Source organism: Solanum verrucosum, unplaced genomic scaffold (assembly GCF_900185275.1).
Source record: "Solanum verrucosum unplaced genomic scaffold, falcon-dt-bn FXZP01000027.1, whole genome shotgun sequence".
NCBI classification, from domain to species: domain Eukaryota; kingdom Viridiplantae; phylum Streptophyta; class Magnoliopsida; order Solanales; family Solanaceae; genus Solanum; species Solanum verrucosum.
Window position 1 is genome coordinate 658,688 of NW_026020214.1, and position 21,874 is coordinate 680,561.

Here is a 21,874-nt window from a genome sequence, read left to right on the forward strand (position 1 = left end):
CACCACAAGGGTGGAATTTTGTGTTCAGGAGACACCTCAATGAATGGGAGATACCAAGAGTAACAGAATTCTTCAACACCATTGACCAATTTAGTGGTTTGAAGTCAAGACTAGACATCTTACTGTGGCAGTGAAATAGTAAAGGGACTTTTAAAGTAAATGCAACCTATAGGAAGATGAACCAACCAAATCAGCAAATACTCCAATGACCTTGGAAACACATTTGGAAAGCCAAAATCACACACAAAGTAGCTTGATTTGTTTGGTTATTGGCTAAGGAAACTGTGCTGACACAAGATAACTTGATGAAGAGGGGGATCCCTTTATGTCTCAAATCTTTTTTGAATGTAGAGTTAGTGGTCCATCTATTCTTACATTGCAAGGTCACAAGTTAACTGCGGAGATTATTCTAAGTCTCAAAAACATATCTTGGTCCATGCCTGGGAAAATCACAGAAGCATTACATAGTTGGGAAGAAGCAGAGTACAGGAACAATTGGAGAACTGTACCTACAACTATATGGTGGACAATATGGAAGGAGAGGAACATTATGGGTAACCAGTAGAGTGTATTAGCAAAAATAACTCTATGTATTAGTAATATCTTGTTAGGTACACCTTTTTATGCTGAATTAGTTATGCACTCTATCGTGTGTTAAGGTGTGCATTACTAATACCATGGATTTCTAGGTATTAGTAAGGCTTAACCCATCGGTAACCCCCTAAAGTTGGCACCATGTTTCACTTAGACACCTCAATTGGTCGATATTCATTTTAGACACTTTATGTAGGGTTCCGCTGTGTCATTTTGACAGTTTTGGCTTACATGGCATAATGAGTGTGATACACTCATTGACCGGCACGTGAATGGTTCTTTAGTTAATTTTTAATTATTTATTTTCTTCTTCTTCCCCATTTTTCGGCCACCATTTTGCCCAAGTTAAATTTCATCCATTGTGAATGAAGGTTTCAGCAAAATGACGGAGCTAAAAAATTTCTTTGAACTAACAAATATCTCCCATTCTCTATCAAGCTATGTTTTAGGCAGAAAAAAAAGGGAGAAAGTGATCTTAATTTTTTTGTAAGGGCAAAAACATTACAATGGTGCGCAAATTTAGTATTTGGAGAAGACAAGGGGGAGCGTCTGTATGAGGATTGGGAGGGGGGACCCTACATGAGGTGTCTAAAATGAACATTGTCCAATTAAGGTGTCTAAGTGAAACATTGTGTCAATTTCAGGAGGCCACTGGTGGTTAGGCTTATTAGTAATGCAAAGGTTTTAATGCATGCATTAGCATGGTTAAAGACCTCATTGCCCTCAAAATGTTTTTTACATCTTTTCCACTATAATTGATGGATATCTTTGAAATAAATATTTTTATGCAACATGCTATTTTTAATAGGCCAAACCCATCGGTAGGCCCCTAAAGTTGGCACCAATTTTCACTTAGACACCTTAACTAGACTTTGTTCATTTTAGACACCTCACATAAGTTTTCGTTGTGTCATTTTGACACTTTTGGCAGACTCGTCATAGAGAGTGATCCACTCGTTTATTGCGCATGAAAAGCTTTTTAAATCAATTTTTAATTTTTTTTCTTCTTCTTCTTCCCCATTTTTAGCCTCTATTTTTCAAGCTCAACTCCATCCATGGCGAAAGTTTTAAAATTTTAAGAAAAGACCTATTTCAAGATTTAAATATTAAAATAATCATGAAATTCTTTTTTGGAGGAATTTACTATTGTAATATGGAAGTGGATTTGATTTTTCCTCTTCCTTCAATGACCTTCAAAGTTTGCTTTCACGGTAAGTGCTTTCTTATTTTTGTTCCAGTTAATTTTAATTATTTCTATTCAATTTTACTATTTTGTTATTGATTAAGAAGAATGTGCGTTTCTGCAAAATAGTTATTTTGGAGAAGATAATGAGAAGGTTGCAAAATATTTTTTGTTAATTGGTTAAATGTTTTTTTAAAATTATGTGGCCAAAAATGCCACATGTCATCGATTCATTGGCTACATTTTGTTTTTCTCAAAATTCATTATTTAAGAATGATTTTAGGCACAAATGTCGTCATTTAATTGAACACTTTACACGTTATTCGCGAGTGCATTACACACACATCACATATTTTTGTTGATTGTAAAGAAAGTGTCAAAATGACACAACAAGACCTTACCCACCGATGGGCCTACCTTTTTAATACACTAAATCAAACAATGTTGTTAGAACAACATATGTGTATATATAGTTGGTAGTTTGATTTACTCCTATTTTAATTAGGTATTGATTTGTATTGATTGGATATGATTTCTTTAGGACATGCATACTTGGTTATATAAACTCCAATAGCTTGTGAAAAGAATCAAAGCTTAGTTCTCTCTCAAACTCGTTTTCTCTCACGTGGTATAAAAACTTTCTTTAGTGAGAAAACAAGAATAAAAGAAGAGAACAAAATTGCTACGCATTTTTCTAGCAAAAGCTCCATGTTCCACGATTTTGACACTCTCAGGGGTATAGTGCATATACCAATACCACCATTACGATCGGAATCCTTGTATGGTGTTTTTCGAAAGATTTTTTTCGTTAACTTTTCCAACGAGACAGCAAGCAGTTTTTCCGATTTATTCTTCAGGTTTTTCCCGAATTTATTTTAATTTTGGACACTAATAGATCTGTTTTCATGTCCCTCGGATCCGATATGTTTAGCACTAAATCTGTGGGCTCCAACACCAATCAACTATTCTTTTTGTTTGAGGTAGACTTTCTGTAGTATCAAGAGAGTAAGCAGACAACTTCATCAATAGCTTTGGTTGCCAAGATTCGTAATCTTTTTGCTTGTATCTCATAGTTCACCACACTTGGCCCTTGGATCATGGACTCGGGTGCTTCTGACCACATTTCTGCTAACAAATCTTTTGACTAATATTACTGACTTTCAATCCCTTCCCACTGTTACATTAGCAAATGGCTCTCAGACCATGGCAACTGGAGTTAGTTAAGCCAATCCCTTACCTTCCTGGACTCTAAATAATGTTCTTTTGTCCCTAATTGTCCCTTTAGCCTCCTATCAATAAGGCGTTTGGCTAAGGCTTTAAATTGTTTCGTCTCATTCCTTAGTGACTTCTTTGTTATACATGACCTCCATACGAGAAGGATAATTGGCAATGGGCAAGAGTCAAATAGACTTTTTCATCTCATTTCTCACAAATCCAGTATGGTTTGTTTAATCTCCGACATTCCAGATTTAATCCACAAATGATTGGGACACCTTAGTTTATCCAAACTTCAACCCTTCAGGGTGGCCCAGTGGTTTGGGCTTGGGACTTCCATGTTGGAGGTCTCAAGTTCGAAACCCCTTGCCAGCGAAAGCAAGAGGTTTGTCTTCTGGGTCGAGCTCGTCGTACCGGGCTTGCCTAGTGCAGGTTACTTCTCCTATGTGGTTTGCGAGTTATTGCATAGGAGTGGGGGTTTTATCCTGTGTGCACCCAAAGGGTAGCGGCTACGGGTTACCCTTGTCATCAAAAAAAAAGTTTATCCAAACTTCAAAAGATAGTACCTAGCTTGTCCAAATTGTCTAAGTTAGATTGTGTCAATTAGGGAAGCACACCCGAGATACTTTTCCACTTAGTCCCAATAATCGTGCAAAGTCTCTCTTTCATTTAGTTCATTCTGATATTTGGGGTCCTAGTAGAGTTAATTCTACATTGGGTTTTAAGTATTTTGTTACTTTCATTGATGATCACTCAAGGTGCAATTGGATGTTCTTAATGAAAGATCGTTTTGAATTTTTTTTTTTTTTTGATAATGCTAACTGTATATTCACACCAAAAGACCCATTAGGTGAAAACTGATGGGGTGCGATTTACAAACCCGGGGGTATCATCAAGACCAAAAACTAGACATGAGACTCTACAATTGTCCTATGAAATCGACTAAACTATCTATCTCTCCCACTATATCCTGTTTACACCAAAAATACAAAAGACTAAGGTACCTCATCTTGATATTCTAGAAACTGCTGGCTATTCCATCATGACCTCTTTCATTTCTTTCTCTCCATAATGTCCACCAAATACATGCTGGAATGCTCCCCCACCAGTCTTCCTGTGACCCTCTTCTCCCCATTCCTTCCCAATTTTTCAGCAAATCAAAGGAGGTTCTGGGCATCACCCAATTTATGCCTAGTACACAAAAGAACATGTTCCACAGATTCGCAGCTGTCCGGCATTACAAGAACAAGTGACTATTTATCTCTGCCTTTTTCTCACACATAAAACACCTTGAGCAAATTTGTATACCTCTTCTCTATAGTACTTCGTGGGTTAAGCAGGCTCTCCTGATCGCCAGCCAGATGAAGCATGAAAATTGAGAGGGATTTTGACCTTCCAGACCAGTTTCCAAGGCCAGATAGTTGTCGTTGTGCGACTGTAATTCAGTCTCCAGTAGCATGATTTCACAGTAAAGGACCCCTTGTTGTGCAATTTCCAGACTGGCAAATCAGGACCTGCATTTACTCCTGGGGAAACATTTAGGACCTGCAGCAATTCAGCCACTCTGTCTATCTCCCAGTCATTTAAGGCCCTCCTAAAAATCAAGTTCCACCCTTGAGGACTCCATACTTGTGCCACTTTGTCCATCTGTTACAAGCTCAAAATATACATATCTGGGAAGGTAGTCTTCAGGTTTTCTTCCCCAATCCACAATTCATTTAAGAAATTAGGCTTTTCCCCATTACCAATTTTGTACTTCAGATTATTAGTGAAAGAGAGCCACAGTCTTCTAATTGTTTTCCACACAGAACATTCAAATGTCCCCGTCACCTCCTCAGTAATCCAGCTATTCAAGAGCCCATAATTCTGTGAAATGAATCTCCGTGCCATATCTTCACAGCAAAATCTCCACAACCATTTCTTCAATAAACTTTCTTTGTGTGCACGTAGCTTCTTTATGCCTAGACCACCCTACTCTTTGCTAAGGATCACCTTATCCCATTTGACTAGATTGTACCCCTTCTTCTCTTTGTTGCCCTGCCATAGAAATACTCTTCTTACCTTGTTAAGTTTTTTCTCTATGCTGACTGGTGGAGGGAACAAACTCATCATATAGGTAGGTTGGCCATACATGACTGATTTTATAAGAGTTAGTCTACCGCCCAAAGACAGATATTGACTTTTCCATCTTGCTAGCTCACTTCGTTGCAGAATCTCATTCCACACTTCCAGCTCCTTATTCTTTGCTCTGAGAGGCATACCTAGGTATTTAGTAGGTAGGGAAGCCACTTGACACCCTAGGTTCTCTGCTAGGATCTGCATATTAGGCACTTGGTTGACTGGGTAGAGACAACTTTTCTGCCAGTTAACATGGATCCCTGAAACGCCTTCAAAAATGGTTAGGATAGCTCTCAAATGTCTTATTTGTGTAACTTCAGCTTCATAAAATACTAGGGAATCATATGCATAAAGTAGATGAGATATCTCCATAGCATTGCCCATAATTCATTTTAAATTATTTTTCATATTTCAAAATTTTGTGTTAAAATAAAAAATCAATTCTTGTGTTTCTGTTCCCACTTTTCGTAGTGATAATGCACTTGAATATTTATCATCTCAATTTAAACAATTTATGTTTTCCCATGAAATTCTTCAGCAAACATCTTGTCCTTGCACTACACAACAAAATGGTACTGTAGAGAGAAAAAATAGGCATATTGTTAAGGCTGCACGCACTCTTCTCATACAAGCAAATGTTCCATTGAGTTTTTGGGGGGATGCAGTCCTTCCTCTACTATTCAAAATCAAGTACCGCACTCTGTTTTGTTTCCCCGTCAACCATATTCTCTCTTCCACCACTCGTCTTTAGAAGAACATGCTTTGTCCATATACTCACTACGAGAAAAGACAAATTCACTCCTCGTGCTCTTAAATGTGTCTTTTTCAGTTATTCAAGGATACAAAAGGGATAGAGATGCTTCTCACTTGACCTCTAGTGATACCTTATGTCCATTGATGTTACCTTTTTTTGAAGGTCAGACCTACTTTACATCCTCTTCTGTTGAACAATTAGGCATTTTTCTGAGGTTCTACCAGTTCCATCTTTTGGGGATCCCGCCATAGTCTATCCTTCCACATCATCTCCTACGACTACATCTTCCTCCTCTGCATCTCCACTACTATTAACCTATCATCGTCGTCCTCATCCAAATGATTCACCCCCTCCATCGGAATCCTTTCCTGATGAGGACTTGTCTACACAGTGTCCTTCCATTGCCACTCGGAAATGCAATCACTCTACTCGTAACCTCATCCTATCTATACTTGTTTGAGCTATCATTGTTTGTCACAAGCCCATTCTGCCTTTGTATCATCACTATCATCTATGTATATTCTTAAGACTGGAGTGAAGCTCTTTCTCATCCAGGCTGGCAACAAGTTATGATTATGAAGAGATGTTTGCCTTACACTCTAGTACTTGGGAGCTTGTTCCTCTACCACTAGATAAATCTACATTTAGTTGTCGATGGGTATAACAGTGAAGGTTGGCCCCCGATGGATAGATTTTTGGTCTTGACTATGGTGATACTTTCTATCCTGTGGCCAAGATTGCTTCACTCCGTCTCTTTTTATCCATGGTTGCGGTTTGCTATTGACCTCTCTGTCAATTAGTTATTATTAAAAATGTATTTCTTCATGGAGATCTCGAACATGAGGTATATATAGAGCAACCACCTGGTTTTATTGCTCAAGGGGAGTTTAGTAACATGATGTACAGACTACGACAAACACTCTATGGCTTGAAGCAGTCTCCTAGAGCATGGTTATTCAAGAGTTTGGCATGGTACAAAGTGAAGCTAATCATTATGTGTTCTATTGTCACTCTGCTCCAGGTTTGTGCATGCATTTGGTAGTGTATGTTGATGACATAGTTATCAAAAGCAATGATGATGAGGGAATTACCGAATTGAAACATCATCTTTTCCAACACTTTCAGACTAAGGATCTTGATCGATTGAGGTATTTCTTGGGCATTGAGGTTTCTCAATCCAAAACAGGATTTGTCATTTCGCAAAGGAAGTATGCAGTTGATATTCTTGAAAAGACAGGGATGACAAATTGTAGGCCTATTGACAATGGATTCAAATGTTAAGCTCATATCAAGTCAAGGGGAGCCTCTTAGCAATTCAGGAGGATATAGAAGGTTAGTAGGGAAGTTGAATTATCTCACAGTGACTCGACCTGATATTACCTTACCGATTAGTGTTGTAAGTTCGTTCATGAATTCTCCTTGTGATCAGTGTTGTCAAAGGCGCGCTTTAAGCGCACTTAAGCCCTGAAGTGAGGCTCAAAACGTGTTGAGGGCTTCGACTCACTTTATGTGCGCTTCAGTATCATCATCAAGGTTCTAAGGTAAACTTTTCTTTGCAAATGAGCCTCTTCGGAAAAAGTGACACTAAGCAATTGATATTTCACTTTATCATAAAAAAAAAATTCAATTTCTATGGTCATATATTTGTCATACATGTTTATGATTGTTAGCCTTAGACTAAACATATATATTTGTATATTTTGTCCCCTTGTGCTTTTTTTAATTAAAGCCACACTTTATTTGCGCTTAAAGCCCCAACAGACCTTAGAGCTTTTTTGCGCTTTTCGCCTTTGATAGCATTGTTTGTGATAGTCATTGGAATGTAGTTATTTACATTCTTCGATACATGAAAACATGGTTGGATATTCAGATGCAGATTGGGCAAGGTCACTCTAACAAACAATGCACTTCTGGATATTGTGTTCTAGTTGGGAGAAATTTGGTGTCTTGGAAATGTAAGAAACAAAATGTGGTTGCTAGATCTAGTGCAGATACAGAATATCGGGTTATGGCAATGGCAACATGCGAACTCATGGATCAAGCAACTACTAAAGGAGTTGAAATTTGGAGATACTAAAGGAATGGAACTTGTGTTTTTCAAATTAAGTTGCACTTCACATTGCATCAAATCCAGTATTTCACGAGAGGACCAAGCACATAGAGAGATTATCATTTTGTCAAAGAAAGATATTGTCAGGAGACATCGTCACAAGGTTCGTGCAGTCAAGTGATCAGTTTGCGTACATATTCACAAAGTCCCAGCTAGTCCCAAAACAAGTTATGTATGTAACAAGCTTAATGAATATAATTTGTATGCACCAGTTTGAGGGGGAGTGTTAGAATCCTAGGAATATTCTATAGCATATGTGTAAATATAGTAGATAGCTTTATTTACTCTTAGATTTACTCCTATTTTAGTTGGGTATTAATTTGAAATGATTAGATATTGATTTCCTTTCCTTTTTAGGGCATGTACACTTAGGGGTCGTTTGGTAGAGTGTATAAAAATAATACCCAATAGAGTGTATTAGTAATGCAAGCATTAGTAATGCATGTATTAGTTATACTTGTATTAGTTATGCATAAATTATTTGTTATGCATTGTTTGGTTTGGTGTATTAAAATTAGTGTGCATTGTATAAAAATATTTATTTACAAAAGTATCCTTCAATTATGGTGGAAACTGTGTAAAAGTACTTTTGAGGGGGTAATTGGGTCTTTAATCATATTAATACATGTATTAAATCCTTTGCATTGCTAATACCTAGAAATCCATGGTATTAGTAATACACTCCTCAATACACAATAGAGTGTATAACCAATGCAAGCATTAGTTATACATAGCATGAAAAAATGCACCAAACAAGGGATTACCTAATACATAAAATTAATGCATGCATTATTTTTGCTAATACACTCTACCAAACGACCCCTTGGTTATTTAAACCCAATAGCTTGTGGGAATAATCAAGTTGAGTTCTCTCTCAAACTCTTGCCCTCTCACAAATGCATAAGAAATAATCTACGTATAATTAATGAGCATATTAATACAAGCATTACTAAGTAATACACTCTATTTAGCATTATTCTTATATACTCTGCCAAACGACCCCTTAGAGTTCTTGAGAATAGTATACAACAAGTCAATGTGAATATGTATTTTGACTTTATGCTTTTGGTGTAACCAGATATACTCTAGTGATATTATCTCTATCATTGATGTCTTAGACCCATTATAGGGTAATTTTTTGAGATCTTTTGTAAACATGGATTCAGTTCAACCCATGTACTGTGTTACAAAAATAGAAGTAGCTACCAATGTCAAAAAAAGAAGAAGATGAGTTGGCATCAGAATTCCAAATCAAAGACTTGGGACCTTTGAGATACTTTCTTGGCATGAAAGTGGCTAGATCAAAGGAGGGCATGATGGTGTCTCAAAGAAAATGTGTATTGGACCAGTCAAAAGAAACAGGGATGAGTGGGCGCCGACCAGCAGAAATTCCTCTTGATACAAAAATTAAGTTTGAGAATAATGAAGATCAAAAATCCAATATCAGATATTGGTAGGGAAGTTAATCTACCTATCATACACTAATCCTGACATTACTCTTGCAGTAAGTTAGATCAGTCAGTTTATGCTTCTCCCCAAAGAGAACATCAAGAAGTTGTTCACCGAATTTTGAGATACTTGTAAGGCTCACTTGAAAAGGGTTGTTATTCAAAAACAGTGATCAAAGGAGTGTCGAGGCATACACACATGCAGATAGGGCAGGGTCCTCTATTGACAGAAAGTCTACTTCTTGGTATTGTACAGTTATTTGGGAAAATCTAGTGACAGGAAGAATAAAAATCTTAGGGGAAGTTTGGTACAAAGATTAATAATGCAGGGATTAGTAATGTTGGGATTAATAGTGCAGGGATTAATATTATTTTTACCAAGTGTTTGGTTCATTGTTTAACACCTCATCTTGTGTTTGGATTAAAACTTGATAAAAAACTTCTTTCCAATTATACCCTTGAATTATTATGTAATTGGATTGAGGTAAATAATTGTCAAACAATATTATTTTTTTATGGCCTTCTAACTAGCTAATTTTGTTGTCATGTTTACCTTTTATTTTCACTTAAATGATTTGAGGATAAATAATTGTCATCTTAGTAAATTGATCACTTACAAAATGTCAATTTTCAATTTAAAAAACAAAGAAGATAAACTATCAACTTTTAAAATTGAAAAGCCGGTAAACAATAGTAAAATTGAATAAAACATCTACATTTACACATAAAAATTGCAATTGCAAGTTGTAATTTTAATATGTATGCAATTTTATAAATTGTTCAAAATACAAATAATTAGAGAACCACACAAATATATATATATATATATATACATACATATCAACAAATTATACATTCAATTAAGATCACAACCGTTATGTGGTGATATATTTGCCCTTTTAATTAGTTAATGTTAAACAACTCACATTTCAAATATTGTATTAATTTGTATTGGATTTATTTAGCAACAAACAACTCTCTCTAAACAATTTGTAAGCTAATTTATTTAAATAAATTTACTAGTACAAATATAAAACATAAAATGAAGAAAATAAACAAAATAATCAAAATGATTTGAGGGATATTTTGTCTTTACATAGACTTATCCCATGGTATTATATCCATGTATTACTAATACCTCCAAATGGAAGGTATTAGTAATACATCCTATAATACCATGTAGGAGGTTATACATAGGCTCAAATTCCTACCATAGTACTAAATAATACCATACATAATACATGGACTATTTGTTTTAATGCGGCCTATTAAAAGACCCCTAAGTGTTGTGACACAAAGCAGTGCAAAAGCAGAGTACGGATCTATGGCTCATGGAATCTGTGAGATGATTTGGCTTAAGAAAATAGAGGAACTAAGAAGACCTATGACTCCACTGATGAAGCTATATTGCGCCAATAAAGCTGTCATAAGCATTGCCCACAATCCAATTCAATACGATAGAACAAAATATATTGAAGTGGATAGACATTTCATCAAGGAGAAGCTCAAAGAAGGAAGCCTGGGTTTTCCATTTGTGCTGACTGATCAGCAAACAGCCGATGATTTTATTGTGTGGTTGTTTGAACCGAGATTTGAAGGTCTTGTAGGTAAGTTAGGCATGTTAGATATCTACATGCCAACTTGAGGGGGAGTGTTGAGTTGTATTATCTGATTATGATCACATGGAATCAAATCAGATCAGATCAGATAAGTTGAAAAGTTTCAGATCTTTTAGGGATTACTTTAGATTAGAATTGTCCCTTAGTTCTGGACTACCTAGAATCGAGGATTATTTCATTTTTTATTGATTTATTTTCTCCTATAATTTGTACACTCTTCGAATGAATAGAATGTACTATTCTGATGCCAAAACGTTCAGTATTTCAAATGTACAAATCAATTTTTAATACCCTCAAACACTCTCCTATTTCTCTGCCTCCATCCCATTCCCTTTGTCTGGCCTCTGCATCTCCTTGATATCTTCTTATCAAATACTCCCTCCATATCAAAATAAGTGGTGTTTTTACTTTTCACTATGTTTCAAAATAGTGGTGTCTCACAATATCAAGATGGCATTGATTTTTTTCTTCCAATTTTACCGTTACTTAAATAAATGCAATTTTACATTACCAAGAAACCAGTAAAGAGATACTCTTTTTCAATACAATTGATTAAGAGTAAATTAGTAAAAACACTTCTTATATTCTAGGAGTGAGTAATTTTCTTAAGGGTGTGCCTGAACTAAAAACACCAGCTATTACGAAACGGAGGGAGTACTGCCTCTTGTTTACTGTTCAAGAGAAATAAGAATGTTCAAGAAATGAAGCATGACATAATTACTCTAAATATGATCTTAGAATGATATACTTGGTAATTACTAGGAGTACAAACATAACAAGCAAACACTGCCAAAATGACAATTTCAATTCGTAATTAGTCACACCTGAAGCACTGATTTCAGGATTAAGCCGCAGTCATTTAATGTACAATCCATCAAGTAAATCACTGGAAACTTCAGGATCGCATTTCTCACCTCATCTGCCATAAATTTAACCACTCATCAATAAAACAAAGGATACTTAAGTAAAGCAAACCCAAGCATGTTGCCACAATAATTAATCAACATTGCTTTTTACCGCAACCAAGATTTCGGCAAAGATGTGCACAATAACACTGAAAGGATGAGATATAGCCAAGCTTTTGCACTAACTTGATTAATTTGTAATGCAGGATATCACCTGAACAAACTAAAATTGGTTTGTTCCGATTTTATGTTTATTATTTTCTTTCATCTGGCCTAAGAGCGAGGATAGACATGGATACAAATAGCTTCTCAACTTTAAAGAAGTATGTATCACACTAGTTTAGTAACTTCTAGTAGAAAATAGGTCTTTTCTACGATGAGACGAAATCATGCGGATTTTATGTTTTTTTTTTTTTTTTGATGACAAGGGAAACCCGCAGCCGCTACCCTTTGGGTGCGCACAGGGTAAAACCACCGCTCCTATGCAATAGCTCGCAAACCACATAGGAGAGGCAACCCGCACTAGGCAAGCCCGGTGCGACGAGCTCGTTTATGTTTTAAATGATATGATAAGTTAAAACAACTTCTTTTTTGATAAAAGTGTTTAGAACTTTAACATTATACATGCTTACAATCATAATCTTAGACCTAGTTTTATATAAAAATAGAGCATCTTATAAAAAATTAGATTATAAGTTGGCTGGAAACCCAAAGAAGAGCAGATATGGGCTGAACTTCTTACCCCCATTCAACGACGGTTTCTGAGTCTTAAACCTATTCCTCAGGGTTCTATTATACCCCTTGATTGCACGGTATACTTCACGAACAACCAGTTCCATCCTCTGGCAAAAACCACACCACCTATTGCTGAAAAGAACTAAAATATCCCTATCTCGAGAACTACCAGAATTTTTGGAAGCAGACTGATTATAAAGGACCAGCTCATTGAACATATGCCCCGTCACTCGAGGGATAGAATCAGCCTCATGAAAATCCAGATTAACAAATGGTGGAATTGGAGCCTCCCTAATGGTTGGAACTACATGCTCAGACTGTTTATATGGGTTAAGACTTCCATTGAGAAAGCTATCAAGAAATTCAGATAGCAAAGTGCAGCTGAAATCTTCTTGCTCACTTAAAACATAGTGTTGTGGTGAAGCGGGATCAATAAGTACCACAGATGGTATTTTTGAACCTGATGTCAGAGCTATAAGACGTCTATAGTGACCATCGAGATAGAAGAAGGAACCTCTGAAGTTTTTATTTTCCTTCTGCTCATTCAGCTCCTTGATTGTTTCCTCTATAGTAGGGCTATTAGCAACCTTCTTCATATCATCATAACCAAATTTTACAGATATTTGTGAACTTTCATATTCAAGGAAATTCTTCTCGTCATGTTGCTGAGGCAATTCAGTATTAATAGGGTTTGATTGTTTGATGTGCTTCTCGTCCTCAACATGCAGCATCCGATCCGTACCTGAATCAGTAGGTTCTTCTGGAATACCTTCTAAAGGACAATGTTGATCTGACTGAAGTTCTGTGAGCACCAATATAGTCTCAGAATACTTTGGGCAAACATGAGAAGACTTGGCTTCATTTGATTCAGATTGTTCATTGTATTGCTTCCCCAAAAAGGTATCTCCAAGCAACATTATTTTTCTATCTGGATCAATGATACCTTCAGAAACACCTTCCATAAGGATCTCTGAAACCTTGTTTGACTGAAATTCTGTTTGACCTGGTAAAGCTTCAGCAGTTTTGATGTCAAAATCTTCAGATAAAAGTTGAAATCCTGCTTCTTTCGCAAGAGAGCTCAATTTCACTTCCTTCTTTTGCTGAAGTGCATATGTCAAGATTTCATGCAATGTACTGCCTTCTAAACCTGAAACCAGATCTTTTAGGATGACTTGTTTCCCCTGATTCACTACAACAATAGACATCTTGTCTTTGATATTTATCTTTTGAGATGCTGTCAACATCCCCACTTTAGGGTGTCTGGAGGTACTACTTGATGCTTGAAAAGCCTTAAGAGATGTCTTTTGTGATCTGAATGCTTTTGGTTCACTCATTTCATTTGACATCTGAACTTTCAGGGCAAACTCTCTAAAAGAATCAAGAGCCTTCCTGCTTTTTTCTCTAATCTTCAACGAGTCAGATAATCTATCAATAAAAAGAACAACAGATGGCTTATTTGCTGGAAGAGCATTCTCAAGATCATCATCATCCTCCAGCTGCATAGTAGGATATCAATGAATCAATATAGAATGATAGATAAATGAACTGACAGAGCAACCACATCAGCACAAAGAAAATTATCTGATCATCTATACATATAAAAAAACTGATGCCAAGCATTATCTGCTTGGACCATGACTTAAGTAGTTTCTCCTTACATTAATTTGTTAGCTGTGATGATTGACTAGAATTCAACAGATCATTAATACCCATAGTTCTATCCAAAAGAAAGTTAATATCCATAGTTCTATAGTTTCTAGTTTTTCGTTGGGCTTCCCTCAATCTTCCTTTCCAACTATAGCCTTGCTAGTCAAAACTTCATCTCTCTGCAACACTGTCCTCCGTTCTTTCCCAGAATTGTCTCCTCCTCCTTTTTCTTTTTCTTTTTTTGAGAAGGTAACATATTATAAAAACAAGAAACTACACCAAAGGTGTATTCCAGTAATTATTACAATAGCAGTCAATAAAGCAAAACCTACCACCTATCTACTCATAAGTAATTTAAAACACAAGGAGTGTCCTCAGCTTCTAAAGGATATTCATTTTTACACCTAAAGTAGAAAAGCCCTAGACTGTTCATCTTTAAGATCTGAAAAGTACAACTCTTATCCTCAAAACACCTCTGATTCCACTCCCTCCAATTAGTCCACCATATGCAATCTGGGACGATCTTCATCTATTAGATAAATAATTTGTTTCCTTCTCCTATTAGGTAAATAATTAGTTGATTATGGGAAGATCTCTACATACAAGCAATATATCAAAAAGTAAACAATCTACAACATAATATGATTTTCTACGAATGACATTCAATCTTCTGTACAAACCGAGTGCTACTGTACATAGACGTTCTCTATTCCGTCGAAGTTCTCCTATTTCTTTCCTTCCACAAGATCCACATGAGTGCCAATGGTGCAAGATCCCACAGTCTTCGACTACTCTTCCTTCTTCTAAATTCTAACTAGAGATTGCCTCCTTCACTGAGCCTGGCATTGCCCATTGCAACCCAAACCATCTCAAATCTCACATCACAAACAAGTTGCTACCTGACAATGTAGGAGGAGGGTGATCCAAATATTCACCAAAACATCTGCACACAAAGCACCAGCTAACATGTGTAATCTTCCTTTTTGTCAAATTCTCAGCTATCAAGATTGCTCCTTTGCTCTAGTCAAGTGAAAAAGCTCTGGGATCCAAACCGATAAGTCAGGGAAAGTCATTTCTTCCCTCACCAAGAGCTTATGATAATATGATTGTACTAATAATGATCCATATCTTCCCATCCCATCATCCTCTCCTCCCATCAATTTTCATCTTATAGTCTTTGGAGTTGTTTCAAGTATTGGAACACCAACTTGTGATTATAATTTATATCTAACTGATTTGCTCTTCTTTTTTCTTATGAATCCCCAAGTGGAGAAGCTTAAACACCAAGACAACATATTCCAAGCTGCTTGTGTCCTGAAAATTAAGGCATGTTGATTACACAAAATGAAACACTCTATCTTCTAACTCAAGGTTCTATCCAATTTATTAGCCGAGCGTTTTTTGATGTTTGGGACTACTTTTAGCCACATTTTTTCAGTCTTCTCCTTGATACAGAGTGATAAAGGATGCACTTATAAGACAACTCACACGTCCACAACTTAGCCTTCTCTTAAACTGTTGAAGCTTTTCTAACAAAACTAACAAAAAGGTAGCATACAGCCCCCTGTACTTTCAAGAATAAGTGTTTTACATGTGCAAATGTTACATAGACATAATTGGGCTCCAACAAAGTTGTCTCCATGCCCACCTACAACGGTACTAAATAATAAGTATATGATTGGAAAATAGATTTTTTAGCTGTTCAGGAAATGAATGAAAAAGCACTTTTTTCTTACATTACATATATATGTGTATTTTTTTCTTCTTTGCACCTTTTTTAACTAAAGTCCGGTTCTTTGTGGTTAAAGCCCAATAGATTTGGAGCACTTTTTAATGTTTTTCACTTTAACAACACTGTTTTCAAACCCCACATCCTCTACCCACCTCCCCAAGCGATTCTCTAGGAAATTCCAAGTCACCCACATTCGTAGTAGTTCAAGTCACATATTCCCATAATCCATTTTCTCTTCACAAAATTCCCTTCGAGCTGGCACAAAAGCAAGAAATCGGCTTTTATGTTATCAATATCTCTACGTGTGATTCGGTGAGACCTAAAATCTCTCCATATTCTTTTCTTTCTAGAAACAAGGATAAAAAGATTTGATTGACTATATATATTTTAATTTTTCTTCAGCATTTGAGTTGATGAACTAAACCAGATTAATGGAAATTCCGTAACTATTCCGAAAATGGAAAGTTCCACAAAACTGCTATTTATTTTTTTGGACATTGGAAGCAGTTACTAATTCATGATCTGGCATGTACATAAGAAAGGAAATTTGTGATTCGACTTTTCTAAATGAGAACTGTTGAAGATATAACTAACTAAATAAGTGTGTCCTCTGTAGCCACTTAAACTTTTAGAGAAGATGGTAGAGGTCCTGCAATCAAATCTGATTGCCAACTTTCATTGATAGAATTTTAATGTGCTTGGTTCAACAAACAATTAGGCCCGCACATGTGAGGACATGTTAGAGATATATTTAAGTAAATAAAAGTATATCCTCTAAAACAACTTAAGCTTTTAAATGAGATGGTCACACATTTCCACAAAAAACACATTAATTGATTAAAAAGAGATTTCCCAAACATAGGAAGTAGACGAATCAATCTCACTAAAGTACGAGTAAAAGGCTACCAATGTAGCTCGGCGTTGTGTAAAATTTGAACATAAAGGACAAAAGTAGAGAGGAAATTTTTATGCCAAATTTCAGAGAAAAAAAATACTTCCCCAATTAAAAGAAAAAAAATCAAATGAGATCTTGAAGATTTAATAGTTTGACAGGAAACCTCTTCATAAAGGATGTACAAGTATGGTAGAGAATCCACATGGGAAAAGCGAACAATTAACTAGAGTATCATGAGTAATACCCCCACTAAAGGAAAATTCAAATGTGTAACTAGGAAAATCTAGAGAGTGCGATTTTATAAAAAGTAATCAAGAATCCAAAACACAATTTTCCAATCATTTACGCAAAGCCAAATGATCCATTAAATTGCTGGATCAACATAAGGACAAAGGAAACAACAAAAACTTGCCTCTGCAACTGGCCAAGCTTGAATCTTGGCAAAAGCTTTGACATCATCACCTTCTTTGAGAACCTTCAAACAACTGGGGCATCCAGCAAAATGCAATGTCACCAACCATGATCCAGAATCCTTAACGTTCAATGATGAAAGCAACACTCTATCAGGAACCACACCAAATTTTAGCCTTTCAGGAGGAAGAAATAAGTCTCTCGAAACTGTCAAAAACTTTGATAAGAATGATTCAAAACGTTGGAATTCATCAATTTTACAGGAATCCCCACTATTAAGACTTGTATTATCAGCCCCAAGGAAAGCACTACGGTTTACTGAGGTAAACTCACTAAGCCAAGGCATGTCACTACACAGATTGTCAACACCACAATCCATCTTCGCATTTTCCATCCCCTATTATTAGAAACAAAAAAGGCAAAGTCATTAAGTAATATGTATTTCACCAAGTCAAACAACAGTTTTGTAGTCATAAGCAATAAGAAGCTACCATCTGCCACCTGATTTTCAGTCTCTTTAGCTGCAATTGTTCCATTAAACTGTTCGTGAAATCCTGTTTCAGAATAAGAGTGTTATGTTATTGATGCATTCATCAGGAGACAATATTACAGATACGAGAATTAATACGACAGATAATGATTAATATTTTCTGAATTATTTTGTTAGTCGAATAGAACTTCCCCCAGTGGATTAGGGATTCATATTATTTCAGTTTTATAGGACTTTTGTTATTTCTGAATTAATTCTTGCTACTGTAGACCTCCATTTAAGAGAGTTGACGTTACTAATTGTGAGAAATATAGGAGAAGAATATTATTGAATTGTTGTCGTGTCTACATTATTACATTGAGATCCTATTTATAGACACTAGAATACAATCATTTACCAAGTAGGATACTATTTACTATTCTTATTCCTATTTGTATTCCTATTCCTATTCTAAATAGGATTGTATAAAACTATTCCTATTCTAATAGGATTGTGTAAACCTATTCCTATTCTAATAGGATTGTGGGTATTCATGTTCTAATAGGATTGTATAAACCTATTCATGTTCTAACACTCCCCCTAAAGTGCATACAATTCATGTACCTAGCTTGTTACATATGTAATTAACACGAGGACCAACGAGGGGCTTGGTGCGATATCTGCAAGTTGATCAGTCGACTTCACAAAATTGACAGTCAATCTCAATGTGCTTGTCTTCTCATTAAATACTGGATTTGATGCATAATGTCAGTCAATCTCAATGTGCTTAATCTTCTCATGAAATATTGAATTTGATGCATAATGTCAGTCAATCTCAATGTGCTTAATCTTCTCATGAAATACCGAATTTGATGCATAATGTCGATAAAACACCGAGTGATAAAATTACAGTGTTGGAACTTCCCAAACCAAGCTTGCAAAGACTATTTCAAACCATACAGTGACTTACGTAATCAACATACAAGGCTACTAAACTCCCCCCGAGCAACAAAATTAGGTGGTTGCTTCATATAGACTTCTTCACAATGCACCGGTGGTTGTAAGTGCTCAAAATCTAGTATAAAGTATATGGATCATGTTGGAATCAATAGATGAGTCGATATTAAACAAGTCACTGAAAAACAGGCGTAAACTATGCACTCTACTAATAGTTGTAAATTGTAATTTGTAATACAAATTTAAATAAATTGGAATATTGGATTTATATTTTTTTAATTTGTGACTTTGTGTCATTGTTTTATCCTTATTTTTATTTAATTTTTTAAAATTACAAACTTAAGCTATTTAAATTATAAGTTATAAATATAACTTATAAGTTATAACATATTAATAAGTAATAACTTATAAACTTCAAAAGATTCAAATCTTGAAAACTTAAGCTCAAAAACATTTTTTTTTAAAAAAAACTTTATTAAACTTAACTTGCATACTTCAAAAGATTCAAATATTTAAAACTAAGCTCAAAAACATTTTTTTTTTAAAAACTTTATTAAACTTAACTTGCAAACTTAATAAGTAAAAATTAAAAAAAATATCTTTAAAATAAACTTAAGTAAAACTACATTATAAATTTCAAAACTATTAATTTAAACTTAGAAAAATAAAAAAATATTAATATTTTTTTATTTCAAAAAATTAAAATAACTAAATTTTTTTTTATCATTTTTTGAAATAGCTAGATGTGTCGTTCCGTTTATCCTATCCCGTTCCATTCCGGTTCCATCCCGGTATATAGTGGGACGGGATGGAACCGTGTATCCGTACCGGTAATTCCGGTCCGGTTCATCCCGGTACCGGTCAACAAACCGGTCAACCCATCCCGTTCCGGTCCGATACCGGTTCATTCCGGTCCGGTGCCCAGTCTTAGCTGCGTAGAAAGGCAATGTGGAGGAGGGGGAATCATCAGAGATCAAGAAGGGAACTTCATTTTTGCCTACACTATATCCCTAGGGGCAAGAACTAGCAACATTGCAGAAGCTGAGGCAATGATTTTTAGACTGAAATGGTGTGATAGGCAAAGGTTTTGATATGGCTATGGGTGAAACTGATTCCCTGCTACTAGCCAAGTGTTCCAGAAAAGAGTAGAAACCTCCTTGGAATATCTACAACCAAATAAAAGAGATCCAAAAGATGATTGAAGATCATGACTTCAATATCAACCATTGTTCCAGAGAAGCTAATAGATCGGCGGACAGTCTAGCAACGCTAAGTCATAAAGTTGTAGGAGTGAAGACCTTCAATCTCTTCTTTGAACTTCCCAGTAACATAAGGGGTCTGGTCCATACGGACAAATGGAGCTTACCAACATTTAGGAGTAAATCGGCAAAACTTGCCAACATCATATATGATCCTCTTTGATCTCTAAATCCATTATTACCTTTTTTTCTGTAGGAACAAAGTGTTAGTCTCATCTCAATGATCATATACAAAGTTTGGTATGTCAAGCTCAAATTGTAACTTTTTGCACATCAATGATCAATGGAGACTTTTTTTTTTTAAAAAAAAAGGCCTGCAATTCCCTGAATGAATTGCAAAATTGAGCAATCATAGGCAAGTCAAGGAACAAGAACAAGGGCTTAGACAATTAGACCTAAGTGTTGGGACTTGGGCCTGACTTTCCAGTTAATCGTCCAACAACTCGATGCAAAACTTGAGACCTTAACAGTCTATTTAGAACTTTCCAAGCTATCCTTCAAGAGCTAAATAGAAAAAAGAAAAATTGCAAAGAGAAATAACCATATTAGTAAATGTTTATCCACACAATTGTTCAATCCCCGCTTAATCGTATATTATTTGCATTTCACAGGAGCAATTTCTAGTTACTAAGCAAGAATGATACAAACAATCACATACAAACATCTACAATATTCTAGAAACAATGGATTCTGCAAAGTGTTATACCACCCCAGACAAAGACATCTTTTCACTTCAAGGCACACAAAGACTTACCATACTAGGAAATTGAAGGAATGGAGCAAGAATAGTAGGAGCAACTGGAAACAACAAAAGGAAGCAATCCTTGACAATTTGGCCAAATGGGAGATCCTTCAGGAGCAAGGAGCAAAGAGCACTTACAGATGATGAATTAATGCAAAAACAAATTTGGCAATGTCTTTTGAAGAAGTTGCCAAAAATGAAGAGATAAGGTGGAGACAAAGATCCAGAATACAATGGTTGAAGCAGGGGGATAAGAACACAGTTTTTTCATAAAATAGCTACATCTCGCAAAAGATACAACACCATAGAATCTTTAAAGGTGGAGGGGAAGCAATGTCACTGATCCTACTGTTATCAAGGAGGCCATCAAGAATTTCTACGAAAATTTGTACAAGGAGACAGAAGTTCGGAGGCCAGAATCACAATTGTAGGGGATTACTTGTATTAATGAGGATGAAAAGGAAGAGTTACAGAAACAAATTGAGGAGGAGGAGATTCTATAATGCATTAAACTTTGTGCGATGGAGAAAGCTCCTGGGCCCGATGGTTTCCCCGTGTCCTTTTATCTTATATGCTGGGAAGTACTGGAAGAAGACATCAAAGGTATGATGCACAAGTTCTATAATAATCAGAAGACTGAGAGGAGTTTCAATGCAACTTTTGTGGCTCTCATCCCCAAGAAAGTAGGTGTTTCTGAATTGAAGGACTTCAGACCTATAAGTCTAATCACAGGCATATACAAAGTGTTAGCAAAGATACTAGATGAGAGACTGAAAAAGGTGGTGGATAAGTTGGTCAACAAGCATTGATCTAGAGTTGGCTGTTGTGGTGTTCGCTTTGAAAAAATGGCTGGAGACGGATAATGGATGCTGCACTTATAGCTAGTGAATGTGTGGATTCAAGATTGAAAGGTGTTGAGCCTGGTGTAATGTGCAAATTGGACATTGAAAAGCCATATGATCATGTAAATTGGAAGTTCTTGCTGAACACCCTTAGACAAATGGGCTTTGGAGAAAAGTGGTTGGGTTGGATGCATTTTTGCATCAGCACTGTCCTTTTTCCTGTTCTGGTGAATGGTGAA

General features: G+C 35.9%; 1 protein-coding gene across 2 annotated transcripts in view; it reads right to left on the bottom strand.

The window, feature by feature from the left end:
• The window catches only part of LOC125830616 (uncharacterized), a 49,696-nt gene that overhangs the window by 16,188 nt on the left and 11,634 nt on the right, over positions 1-21,874 (bottom strand). The window contains exons 3-6 of one of the 2 annotated variants that reach the window (XM_049509793.1): positions 17,868-17,920; positions 17,368-17,763; positions 12,689-14,177; positions 11,866-11,960 (exon numbers count right to left, since the gene is read on the bottom strand). In XM_049509793.1, the coding sequence (XP_049365750.1) occupies positions 11,866-11,960; positions 12,689-14,177; positions 17,368-17,763; positions 17,868-17,920 (2,033 nt within the window). Of the gene's footprint in view, positions 1-11,865; positions 11,961-12,688; positions 14,178-17,367; positions 17,764-17,857; positions 17,921-21,874 lie in introns of both variants that reach the window. The other variant, XM_049509794.1, reaches the window with a different exon arrangement.